The following is a 12,971-nucleotide window of genomic DNA, read 5'->3' on the forward strand; positions in this document are numbered from 1 at the left end:
CGCTGCCCGGTGGGACTGGGACCGGCCTGAGCATGGGACCCACCCCGCACTGGGTGCCCTTTGTGCCTCAGCCCCTTGGCTGGCGCCGGGAGCTTGGACGTGCGCTGTTTGGGGCTCTGCAGCCGCCTTAGGAGATGTGGCTCTGGGAAAGAGGGGGGCAAATCTCTGCGCTTCGCTCAGCCCCGTGTGTCCCAAGCCAAGCCACCCAGCTCTCCATCTTTGTCCCCAGCTCCTTCCAGAGGCACAGCCTTCCTTTCTCACGGGGCAGGAACCAGTCCTGCTCTTTCCGGCCATATGGGGGGCGGGGGGGGACGGGGCTGAGCGCAATGGTCTGGGCCGGCTCAGCGCCGTCACCCCTACCCCATACCAGGACGCAGGGGAAAACGGTAAGCAAAACGCAGTACAGAATACATAAGTGGGGACCCAGCCCTGGGAAGCGGGGTGAGCTACTGACAAAGGGAAGCTGCCCCAGGCCTGGCTTGGGACCATCCGGCGAGGCCTGGCAGGGAGAACAGCCACATGCAGCGCCCCCGGCAGGGCCAGCCCCAGCGACGCGGTTCCTGGGAGACCCCGCGCCCTGCCCAGGTGCCTGCATGCTCAGGTGCTGCCCAAGAAAGAAGCCCCAAAGCTCTGCCCACGCCCGGCTCCCCTGAGCCCTTCTGGGATCGCCCACGGCTTTCCGAGGGGGGGCGTTCCAGATGGCGCCTGATGTCACCGGTGCCAAACTCCACAGCTTAAGTAAATGTTGCCGTCGCCCCGTCCTGCCAGGAAAAGGCAAGGGGGACCCGCGGCTCATCTCGCTGCCGTGATGCTCGCTTCCCGAGGAGCTCAGAGACCCCTCCCGCCGCCCGTACCCTGCTGGAGGGCCCTTCCTCCCGCCCGCCCTGCACAAGCCTGGCTGATCCCCTCCTCCCGCCTCGCCGTGCCAGCCCTGGCTACAGGGCGCAGGGACCAGCCTGTCACATGCCGGCAGAGGAGGTGGCCGACGGGGGGGAGGCACCCAGAAGGGCAGCCAGCGGGCCCCAGGGTCGCAGATGGCAAAGGTTCCAGCCCAATCATCACAAATTCGGGATGTTTGCACAAATCCAATCTCCGGATCTCTGCAGGTGTTTCTCCACCCCCACCGCCAACACCGCAAAGCCGCTCCACGGGCTCGGCGCTCACACGGCTGCTCCCACCGTGCCCGCCGGTTCCCTCCGCTCCCCGCCGCAGCCACTGCGGGGCCCGGAGGCCTCCGCTCGGCCCCGTGGGCCCCTGAGGGCCGTGCAGCGAGGACCTGCTGAGGCAGAGGGGCAGAGACAGGAAAGGGCCGACGCGGCCCGTGAGGAGGCCACCGTGCCCCAGCCCCTCAGGGCCCCGAGCATGACGCCGGGAGGGGTTCAGAGGAATCAGGTGGCAGGGACGTGGGTGAGCAAGGCCCCAAGCAGCCCCCAAACACAGGCTGCCCACTCTCCGGACGTGGCCATGGGGCGACCGTTCCCAGCAACCCGAAGACGTGGCCGGCACGTGGGTGACGGGGGCCCCCGGAGCTCATGGCACCTGCTTCTGGCCACAGGGTCAGGCGGAGGCCACACTGCGCCTGTGACCAAGCAGTCCTCACCCGGGGCAGTGGCGGGACCCCGAGTCCAGTGAGTGGGGGTCACACGGCCAATGCTTCTGCTCTGTTTGAACGCGGCGGCTCCCTCCTGCGCCTCAGGCGGCCCGTCCTCCGCGGGTCTGTGACTTCGTGCTGCCATAAACCGAGAGGCCACCGTGAGCGCTTTGGGCTTCTCCCAGCTCTCTGGGCAGGACCCTGGTGGGACCACCCTGAGGATGGACAGGGTGGAGCAGGGCCCCGGGGCTCCGTGGGTGGGGGGAGGCTTTGCCCCTGGGGATCCGCTCACCCATCTTGGCCCGCACTCTGGTGCCGGCAGAGCCGGGACGATGCCCCCCTCCGGCACACCGAGTGACCGCGGCCCAGCGGAGACGGGCTCACAGCTACTCAGAGCGGGGAGAGAGACCGCACCACCCCAGGGGGGCCCTCGGTGCGCCTCCGCAACCGCTCCCAGTGAGAGCCCCCGAAGGAGCTGCGGGCGGGCGCTGAGCACCCAGGTAGGTGTGACTTGGTGCCTGGACACGCTGAGCCCAGCTGCAGCCCATGTTCCCGGGGGCAGACCGCCCACAGGCCAGGGGGAAGGTGCGGCCGACCAGAGGGCATCCCCTGGCCTGCTGACCGGTCCCCACCCGACACTCCCCCGGCATCAGCCAGCCCGCGGAGGCCAGGGCCCAGCCTCCCACTTGGTACATCTCCACAAACACAGGCGCCTGCACACGCGTCCATGCCGGCAGGACGGGAGGGCTGCATCCCGCGCCCGGGTTTAACAGTTAAGCTTTAAAAAGTGCCGCTTTTCATCTCCCTGAACAGGCTCCCAAATCGGGGTGTAGGAGGAAGCCGGGGGCAGAACGGGGAGCTGGGATGGGCAGGGGGCCTTCCCCGCGGCTTTGGATTTCATGCCGTTCCAGACTATCATCTGCTCAGAAGGTCCAACTGGAAAATGAAATCATCTTCCCTGGGTGTCAGCCCCAATGCAGGGATTCGAAGTTACTAATTTTATCTTTTAAAAAACAGCTCAGCTTTTTCCTTTTCTTTTTTGTCTGTTTTTAATAAAAAATAAAGAAGTCTCTCTCCGGGAAAGCACTCCCTGGCCTCAGATAGGGTTAACAATTTTTAAGTACATTTGTAAATGGGATTGTTGTTTTCCAAAGTCCTGCTCAGCGGGGAGATCCTTGCCACCAGGCCAGGGGCCCTCTGGGGCTTGCAGGGGGAAGCCCAAGAGGGCCCTTTCCCTCGACCAGCCTTGGGAACTCGGACTTCCCCTCCCGGGGCGAGGCGGGGCCATGGCTGCCAGCCTGCACCCCCAGCCCCTGTTGCTGCCGCGGCCCCCAGCTCCCGCAGAAAGTTTGGCTTTTGCTGCAGGAAGCAGCTGGGCCAGGCAACCGGCGAATGATAATGACCCCAGAAATCTGCTGTTCTCTCGGCAACAATAGGGTGCTCAGTCTACTGGAAAATTGTGTTCATCAGCTAACTCTGCTCAGTTACTAATTGACATTGCCAAATATTTTAAGAACAATTGGAATGCACAAGCAAAAAAAAAAAAAAAAAGATCTTAATCCTCAGGCTTAAATTTTGTTTTCTCTTTTTTCTTTTTGGGGGCCTGGATTTGTTTGTGTGGAACAGGCGGTGGGTTGGGAGGAGGAGCCACAGGAGGAAAGGGGAGGAATGGGCAGAAACTCTATCATATCACTCTCCCGCCGGCGTGGTCAGCGGGCCTGCCCAGGCGGGGACCCAGCTGACCAAACAATCACCTCAAAACACTAAGCAGCAGAACGAGGGGTTAACGACTCTCCCAGGCTCTGCGCTGCTCCTGGAGCTCAGCCGCCTTAGTTACTGAGCAGGGGGTCGAGGGGTCCCCGGGCCGCCACCCACCGCAACACGTCCATCGGCCCCTCCCCTGAACGACGGCCGCGCAGCGGCCCCGTGGGACTGACAGGCGGCCCCGTCTCTCAGCACGTGGCGTTTTCATCATTCCCCGCGTGATTTCCTAAGCCAGGTCGGAAGGCGGGGAGTTGGGCCATCGTCTGACTTGGAGGGTCGCTCGGACCCCGGCACGGGCTCAGCGGGGCTTTCGGGGTGCCCTCGGCGCGTGGGCACGCCAGCCAGCAGTGCGGGGACGTCAGCGCCGCCGCCTGCTCCTCCAGGACCACCAAAGAGCAGAACCGAGATGCTGCCGCCTCCAAACCCTTCCCTGTGCCTTGGCCACCGACGGGGGTGGGGCGTGATCGCACGTCGCACGAACCCCGTGGCAGCAGAGGCGAGAGCCGGGACTAGCGTTGTCCATTTTCGGTGAGAAAGTGGGGCCCCCTGCCCCGCCCCGTTTGTCAGAGGTCCCGGCTCTCGCGGTGGATCTGAAGCCCGGTTCTCAGCCGTCTGGACAGCTCAAGAACAAACATATTTTCTGGTTCACTGGGATCGTTTGCACATGTTCACTGATTCAAACATTCTTTTCTGCTCAAGTGACAAACAGCGGCCCCCCCGAGCCCAGCCCGCGGCGGCTGCCCACCTCGGCAATAACTGTGTGATGGCAAACTTGACCCTCTCCGCAGCTCGGTCTGAGCGCGGCACTGCTGCCCGGCCCCCGCGGCCCCGGCCCCCGCGAAGAGCGACATCAGGTAACAAAGGCGGCCTCTCCGCGCATTGTCAGCCTTCTTCTGCAGATCTGTTCTGAGAGGCTCTCGGTAAAAAGGGTTTTTATGATGAATTCAGAACGACTATCATGTTAAGAGCAGCGATTTATAAAGAAGAATTCACTGGTTCAGATCTGAAAAAATAGTTTCTCAGGCCCTACTGACCCAGTTTCCAGCAAGAAAAGAATCAAGTGATGGAAATTAAGTTTTGCGACGTTGCTATGCAGAGTCTGAGGGACGAGCGGAGCCGCGGTGCGCCGTCCTTTCCAACAGAAGCCTTAATAAGTGCTGCGTTCTTCCCTTAAGGGCTCAGAGATTTCTTTTTCACTCCCCTTCCCCTTGTGGGTGTCTCTCTAACAGGTAATCACGCATGACCCGCAGCATCACAACTTTTCCTGGGATGTCTATTTTAACCACGCTTTGGACAAGCCACACTCGTGGGGAGCAAGAGGGAAGACGCTCCCGACGGGGTGAGGGTCCTAGTCCCAGGCAAACCCGCCCGCCCGCCGGGCGCCCGCTGGGGCTGTGCGGACGGTGCTCCTTAGCCAGGAAATTGTGAAAGGGTCTCGTCTGAATGTGAAGAAAACAAAGAAGTCAACCAGAAGTAGGGAGTCCAGTCCTTCCCGACGGAAAACTAGTTCAGGGAGGGAGGTCAAAGGAAGAAGACAGCCTCAGCTTGAGTACGTTCTCCTTCACGGCCGCAGGCCCAGTGGGTTCTTTTAGGGTTTTTTAAGAGTCTTTAGAGACGTGGAAACAGCAGAGGAACAGCACGACGCTCCCACTCAGCCAGAAGGTGAGGAACACGGGAACACGCCAGGAACAGAGCCGAACACGTGGTGTCAGAAGATCCCGCGAGCCCCCGCATGCCCGCAGGCCTGGGATAAGCCTGTGCACCTGTCTGCATGCACCCCACCCGCTCAGGAGACCGGGCTGCACCCTGTTCTCTGCCCTCAGTCCCCCACCCCAAAGCAGTGAGACCGCACTCCCCAGAACAGAGGACCTCTTCACAGGGGGCTGGAAACCACCCCTGCTGGCGGGGGGCACCCGGCCCGCCACATGCTGCCTCCTCTTGCTGCCAGACCCTTTCCAGGACCCCACCGCCCTCAGGCAGTGAACTTGGGGAGCCTGCCCTGCAGCTCTGTCCTGGGCGGCGGTCACTCCACCGCAGGGCCTCGCCCTCCCCGGTGCTCGCGGCACTGCTCCGCTCCTCGGACGCCTCCCGAGAAATAAATCACGCCCGAGCCCAGGACTGCGGAGCAGACAGCATGTTTCATGGGTATTTAAGCAGCGGCATTAAGTGCTATCGGAATCTCTGGAATGTGCAGCTCAGATTTATGTCTTAACCATTCTTTACTGGTCTGTAATCAGCCAGCAGGCTCCCACTTTATTTTCATACAAATTTTGCCCCAGAAGAAGGCTGACCCTGAAGCGTGACGGCAACAGCAGAACGGAACCGGCACCCCCTGGGGAACCGCAGCAGCGGACGCCCCCGTTCCACAGTCTGGACCGAAACCCAGGGGGTGGGAGAGACGAGGGAAGGAGAGAAAAACTTTTTGAAAGAGGCCCTCCACTGTGTCACCATGGGCAAGGCGGTGCCTTGAGGTGCCTCAAACTATCCCTCATTTTCAAGACTTAATGGCTGATTGCGGGAATCAATGTTGCCATGAGTAACCGGGTGTGTGTCATGGCACGACCTCCTCTGCTGTGAGGCTGCGGGATGGTGACAGGGTCAGCGAGATACTGCGCAGGGAGGGGCCTGCTATTAGGTGGCAGCCTCCCTGGGCCGCCTTAGGCCAGTGAGCTTTGTTTTTGTTTGTTTGTTTGTTTTTTAATTCCAAATGGGGCCAGGAAGCTTCAGCATTTCCCAGACATTTTGATGACAGATTTTCTGCTTTGCTATTTTAGACCCCAAAGTTGTATCACCCGTGGAACACGACACATGTTAAGACACGCAGTCACACATCTGGATGTCAAACCTCCGCGCCTTTCCAAGCCGGCCAGGGACCCGGGCGGGGGCCATGCTGCAATTCTAGAGAGGCACCCAACCCGGGTTTGACCTGGGGAGGGACTCCGGGTGCCCGCCAGCGAGAACCATGGGAACGCACTCAGGGGGACAGACAGTGAGGGTCTGGACTCACACCTTCAGTCTCTGGGTAGGAGGGGATGGCCTGCAGGGTTAGGGCACAACATGGTGCAGGCAGGCACTTACAGCAAAGAGTGGGCCACACCCCACGGGCGACCGTGCCCACCGGCCACCCACCACGGAGAAGGGCCAGCTGGCTTTCCCGGCGCCCAGTGCCCAAGGGGAGGCCAACGAGGCAAAGGCAGGACCGCAAGCCTAGGTCCTCACGCACCAGCCACACTGACCCTGGACCTGACCTTGAAGAGCAGCAGAGGCCTGTCCCCCACGGAGGCCCAGGCAGAGGCCAGCACGGGGGCACGGCGGGCCCTCCCCCACCCACCCCAGTCAGCCACCTACCTGAGGAGGCCGGCGAGGAGGGGTGCGGGCTGTCCTCCTGGGCGCTCCCAGTCTGGGAGAGCCCACCGCCGACCCCGCTCTCCTCGGTGACGTTGGAAGAGCCCGGCGTGGTGGAGCGGCTCACCGACTGGGACTCCTGGTCGCTGCCCGAGCCGCGCCGCTCCTCCAGGCCCGCCTGCAGCCCGTCCTCGTCCGCCCTGCGGTCCCGCTTGTGCACGCGGGAGTGCACGACCACCTGGTGGTAGGTGCGGAACACACGGCCGCAGTCGGGGCACTCGGTGGGCTTCTCCTTCACGCCGCCGGGGCCCTGCAGGTTGTAGTCGAGCGCCTGGTGGAGCCCGTGGGACAGAAACTCCCGGCTGCCTTCCAAGGGGTCGAGCTTCGCGGGCAGGTCCCTCTGACCGGTCAGCGCTTTCGGGCCGGGCACCAGGTCCGCGGGCACCCTCTGCTTGGAGCCGTCCGCACCCACGAACACGTACTCACGCTTGTCCTTGTCGAACACAACGCCCACGTTGGCCAGGGCGTCCTCCTGGCTGCGCGGCAGCGGGCGCTCCTTGGCCAGGAAGCCGTGCTCCACCGCCACGCCCCTGGCCATGAGCTGCCAGGCGTGGTAGCTGCTCGCCGGGTCCATCTCCGCGGCTTTGGCCGCCGCCTGCAGCCGCTCGATGCAGCTGGACTTCAGCGGCGGCACCAGGCTGAGGCAGCCCAGCAGGGCGTGCTTGTCGCCCTCGGGCACGCCGGGGGCCACGCCGGGCGACAGCAGCCTGCCCAGCGCCTCCTTCTCCTTCGCGGGCAGCTCCCCCTTGCTGTAGAGCGCGCCGGGCTCGCTCAGGCCGGCCTTGTCCGGGGCCAGGAAGCCGCCCTGCAGGCAGGACAGGTACCTGGAGTACAGGTTGGCGTGGGTCTCCGGCGGCACGCCGCCCAGCGGCGCCGGCGCCTCGGGGTCGCTGGGGGACTTGTTCTTCACCGACAGCTTGTTGAGGTGCACCTTCATGTGGTTCTTGAGGAACCAGGGCTCCTTGAAGCGCCGGCCGCAGATCTGGCAGCAGTGCTCGAAGGAGTCCTTGTGCTTGCGCATGTGGCCCTTGAGGAACCAGGCCTGGCTGAACACCTGCCCGCACACCTCGCAGCGGAACTCGTTGGCCGCCTGCTCGCCCCCGCCGCCGGGGCCCTGGCCCTGCGCCGACTCGGCCGTGATGTGCGCCTTCTCCACGTGGCTGATGAGCTCCTCCTCCTGCGAGGCGGCGAAGTCGCACAGCGTGCACTTGTAGGGCTTGTGCAGGATGCGGATGTGGCGCTCCAGCTCCTCGCGCTTCTTGAACTTGCCCTTGCAGAAGGTGCAGCGGAAGCCGGCGGCCGGCGCGGCCCCGTCGTCCTGCGCGCCGCCGGGCGGCTTGGGCGAGGGCGCGGGGCGCGCGGGGTCGGGCGCGGCGGGCGGCGCCAGGTGGCAGGCGGCGGGCGGCGCGGGCGCGTGCACCGGCGGCTTCAGGTCGGGCCGCGGCGGGGGCTGCAGGCTGCTCCGCAGCTGCTTGTCGCGCAGGATGGCGCGCTCCTCCAGCTCGTGCAGCAGGCGGTTCTCCTCGCGCACGCGCCCGCGCCCCTTGCCCAGGTTGCCCAGCTTGTGGGTCCGCAGGTGGATCTTGAGGTTGCCCTTCTGCGCCGCGCGGTGGTCGCAGTAGGGGCACTTGAAGGGCTTCTCGCCCGTGTGCGTGCGCATGTGCAGCGACAGGATGCTGTTGAAGCGGAAGCGCTTGCCGCACAGCGGGCACGGGTACTTGCGGTTCTTGCGCGCGTCGTCCTCGATGTCGCTCATCTGCGACATGATGCCCAGGTTCTGCCCGTTGAGGAACTGCTGCAGGTCCACGCGCCCGTTGAGGCCGGCGTCCACGTCCCGGCCCAGCGGGCTGGCCAGCAGCGCCATCGGCCCGCCCACGGGCTGGCCGCCCCCGGGCACGTGCGCCTTGTCGTCCAGCCCCGCGGGGGGCGTGTCCTCCGGGCCGGGCCGCGGCTGCAGCTCGGGGAAGGCGTGGCTGAGCTGCGCGGTGATCTGGTGCAGCTTCTGACTCATGGCATACTGGCCGTTGAGGACCGGGCCGCTCAGGCGGGGCTCCGCGTCCGCCGCCCCCGCGGACACGCCAAGGCACAGGCTGGCTTCTTCCATCCCTGCAAACAGAGGGAGAGTTCAGATCGGGCCGCGACCAGGCGCCGGGAAGCGCCAGCGCCCGCTGGCGGGGCATTTGCGTGTCCCGCCCCACCTGCACATCGGGACGCCGAGGAGTTACAGGCGAAAACAATAATAAAAAAATGAATTATTAAATGCCAATTATGCAATATGGCTTTGGTCCTCCCATTTGTTTTGGCGATGGATCCCCTTCCTTGTAGTTTCTATTTACCGACTGCAATTATTCATTCGCATTTAAATTATTAATGTTTTACCACTTCCGACGCCTCAACAAATCCGGGGTCTGCGTGGCGGCGTCTCCCCCGCCCCCACCCCGCCGCGCCCGCACCTGTAGGCTCGCTCCAGAGCTGGCCTTGGAGCAGAGTGCCTGCCTTTAACCGCGACACCCAACGCGCTCCCTGGGAACTTTTGTGTCCGGTCCCCATGTTCAATGTGTTCGCCACTCTGAGATGAAAGAGATTATTTTATGTGTCGGCCAAAAAAAGACCCCAATGGCATGATATTTACTGATACGTAATAAAACAAGATAATGTTTTGGGAGAAAAATAAAGTAAAGGACAGGCTTTAGAACAATAAAAGGGATTTTGCTTTAGTCAACAAAAAGTGCAGTAATATCTCATTAAGCTGATTAGTATGCTGCTTAGAAACAGTACTAGGTGCTGTAACACATGATTATAATCATAAAAATCCTTCAGTGTTTGCAAGGAAGCATTAACGAGGTATATTAAATTTTAAGGCGACTGCAAGGAGCAGCTTTGCAAACCTCAGAGATTAAGATTTAACCCTTAGGTTACGAAATGCTGCTATTTTGTCATTTGGTAACTGTGCCCATCAAAGGAAGTATAAATTATCTCCTGACGGAATCATAGCAGATTATCCAGACGGTTCAAGTTTGGGAGGGGGTGAGGGCTTCCCTCACAGACGGGTTCCTCCCTGGGCCATCAGCAGGCATGACACCCAGGGCTGGGACTTTGATTGGGTTTCAAAAGATCTCTTAAAGGACAGGATAAAGACCCACGAGAGTCCAGAGAGGATGCCGCAGGAAGTCTCCCCAGGTCGGAGGGTTTAATAACTTGCCCAATACACAGTAATGAGTACAAATTGTACCTGCAGACCGTGCTTGGCAGAAAATTAGAACCCAAAGCTGTTTGTTAAACACTAGCACTCAGACCTGGTCTGCATAATTGTCCGTAATCATCCTCTCGGTCCCCTCTGGCTGGCGGAGAACAGCTACATCAGGCCATTCAGGGCGGGGCACAGCGGGCCCTCCACGTCTGAGCACGTGGGAAATTCAGCTCAGAAAGGCCCGGAACCCATACCTGGGGTCCTTCTATTTTTGGAGTCATCTTCCCCCAAAGGAGCCCAGGTCCGTGTCCTGCTGCTGGAATGCTGCCGCCCACACACCTGTCCTCCGAGCGTCCCTGGGTTTCACCCTCCTAGCCCACCAGGTGGGCCAGGACTGATGCCTGGGCCACGCAGTTCCCCAGTGGGACCTTGGGGACAAAGCTCAAGTGTGGAGGAAGCACGTTCAGTGCCCGCGGGGTCTGCTGCCCACCGTTCTTCCCTCCAGGCAGACTGTGCGTGGCGTGGAGGGTCTCCAATGGGGGGCTGGCTTCCCTGGCAAGGGGACGGGGCTGGATGTCTGCCATGCTCAGGAGGGGAGAGGCAGACACAGTGACAGTTTCCGGGGCGCAGAGAAAGCGCGACCACGGGGCAGGCCTCTGCGTCCGTGACTGATGGCCACACTTATACACACGGGCCCACGGTCACCTGTCGCGAAAGAAGACTTCCAGTTTGCCAGCTTCTTGTTTCTCACGGCCGTCAAGTTTAAAAGGCCCACTTTGGAGATGGGTCAGAAAGAAGTCATTTCTCACGGAGAGTCTTGCATTAACTCACCAAGCTTGCAGGGACCCCACTGGGCGCCAGGCCCTGCCGCTGGCGTTGGAAGACGTAGCTGGCCAGCCCCAGCACTCCTGGCGCCCACCGACCAGAGCACAGGGACGGGCCCAGGAACAGAGGCCTGGATCCAGGAGCCCCTTCTCCACCAGCAAGCCCCTCCAGCCACGCTGGCTCCTCTCTGGAGCAAATACAGATTGGGACCCCGAAGCCCCATGGGAGTGCTCCAGATCCCACCACACAGCTAACCGGGAAGTTCAGAAAGTCCAAAGCCCACGTGGCCAACTCAGAAGACAGGAATCTGGGAAGATGGGCCGTTTCAGGTTGCAGCCAATTCAGCAGGAGGACGAGGAGGCTGAGTGTGAATCCCGCAAGACCCCAGACCAAGCAGGCCGAGGAGAAGCCCACGCCCCTCCCCGTGCACGCAGGGCAAGGGGCAGCTCAACGTGTCGAATAAGGGACATGGCGGTTTTCGGTCTCGGTTTGGGTACGGGCGCTGCCAATGGTTCTCCTGATGCCGCGTTTCTGCCGTCAAGACTATTCCCTGTGATGCCCACAAAACTTTTCACTTAACTCTTCCGGGAGGGGACCTAATTGCATCTCCCACTCCAAATGAAATTTAAAACTATCAGGTCACCAGAAACGCCAGCTGCTCCAAGTCTAAATAAATGCTACACAAAAGCACAGTTCCATTTTGCTAGCACAGAAAAAAAAGTAATCTTATGAATAGTCCAAAAAATATAGGTCTTGCCAGTAAGAGTTTTATCCTTTTACCATGAAAAAGAATAGGAGGGAAATAAAATGACTTTCAAAATAACCATTTCAACTGGATTTTTAAAAATCAAATATTGTTGTCTAGCCAAGCACAACTAACTATTCCCTTTTGTATCAGCGTGGGTGAAGGTGCTGCCTGGGAGCCTGGCAGAGCCCACGGCGCCCGGGCGCTGGGCCGGGGAGGCACTGGGGGCCCCAGCACGAGCCCCCACTGAAAATACTGTCACAGCTCACTGTGCTGGCCATAAGCAGACCCCTTCCTGGGGACGCAGATGACCCTCGGCCCTTCCGCGTGGCCCATCTTGCTGCCTCACACTTGGAATGAGCTGTGATTAAGGCTCCCTCACCCAGGATACAATGGCTCCTTATTAAATGCGATTTTTCCGACTACTGCAGCTCACACCGCGTCACGGAGGCTGTTAGAAGCATAATACGCTCCTGTTCTGAAATACGGAGCACCAGGCTCCTGAACTTTTCAGGGTCATTAAACAGCTGTAAACATTATTACAAAAATAAACCCGAGATTTCATGCTTACATTTTGGCCTAGAGCTGGCTATGCTGAGCAAGGACATGTTTTCATCTCTCACAATCAGCACTGGTGACATTTGGGCATCCGAACAAATCACATCACAGACGCTCCTGAGGTGGGCAGGACAGCGAGGGGCTTGTTTGCCGGGTGATTAATAGACAAACAGGAGGGGAGCGTGGTGACCTGCTCCGTTTGGGCTGACGTGTAGGCCATGCTAGGAGCTGGGGCCAGAAATAGTTAAATCCTTCCTGAATTTATTAATGAAAGCATGACATTCGAGCGGGCCGTGGGCCGTGGCAGTGACGGGTGACCGGGACAGCCGAGGTGGAGAGCGGGGTCATGTTCTCGAGCTGCCCAGGCCTGTGCCCCCGCGTGGGGTCAGCCGGGCGGGCTCCACCCACGCTCCCATGGAGCCCAGGCGGTGTCCTCGTGGGCAAGGAGAGGGTGGAGGACTTGGAAGAAGAAAGTGGAATCAGAAGCACCTTTTCTCTGAAGACTTTGGATGATTCTGAAATTCTCAAAGGCAACACAGCCTCCCCAGCACGTTGGCTGAGGGAGCCGGGCTCAGCGCTGGAGCCCCAGACGGAGGTGGGTAATGAGCAATCAGGTGCGGAGGGGGAGCAGGCAGAGGGGCTCCGGCCGTGTCCTCGGGCACAGGGGACCGCAGTCTGAGGTCCTGGCTCACTGTCTGCCCACGCCACGCACCGCCGGGCCACAGGTGCCGGGTGGAACCGGGCAACCTCGGATGGGTGGCTGTTAAGACCATGGACTTACTAGGCTGAGTAAACGCTCAGAAAACAAAATGACAATAATAACCGTCATCCTCACCATGTTCCTTGTGACCCCCTCCTTCTCCCCTCCACTCCCCCCACCCTTCATCATCATC

The 12,971-nt window shown here is 60.9% G+C and overlaps 1 protein-coding gene across 1 annotated transcript in view; it reads right to left on the reverse strand.

The window, feature by feature from the left end:
- ZNF536 (zinc finger protein 536) overlaps positions 1-12,971 on the reverse strand; it is a 174,299-nt gene that overhangs the window by 56,680 nt on the left and 104,648 nt on the right. Inside the window, exon 3 of the mRNA XM_090259712.1 lies at positions 6,704-8,866. Within this exon, the coding sequence (XP_090115838.1) occupies positions 6,704-8,864 (2,161 nt within the window). The 5' untranslated portion in view covers positions 8,865-8,866. The remainder of the gene's footprint in view (positions 1-6,703; positions 8,867-12,971) is intronic.

The sequence above is a fragment of the Furipterus horrens genome, unplaced genomic scaffold, assembly GCF_987537825.1.
Source record: "Furipterus horrens unplaced genomic scaffold, mFurHor1.1.pri manual_scaffold_13, whole genome shotgun sequence".
Taxonomy (NCBI): Eukaryota; Metazoa; Chordata; class Mammalia; order Chiroptera; family Furipteridae; genus Furipterus; species Furipterus horrens.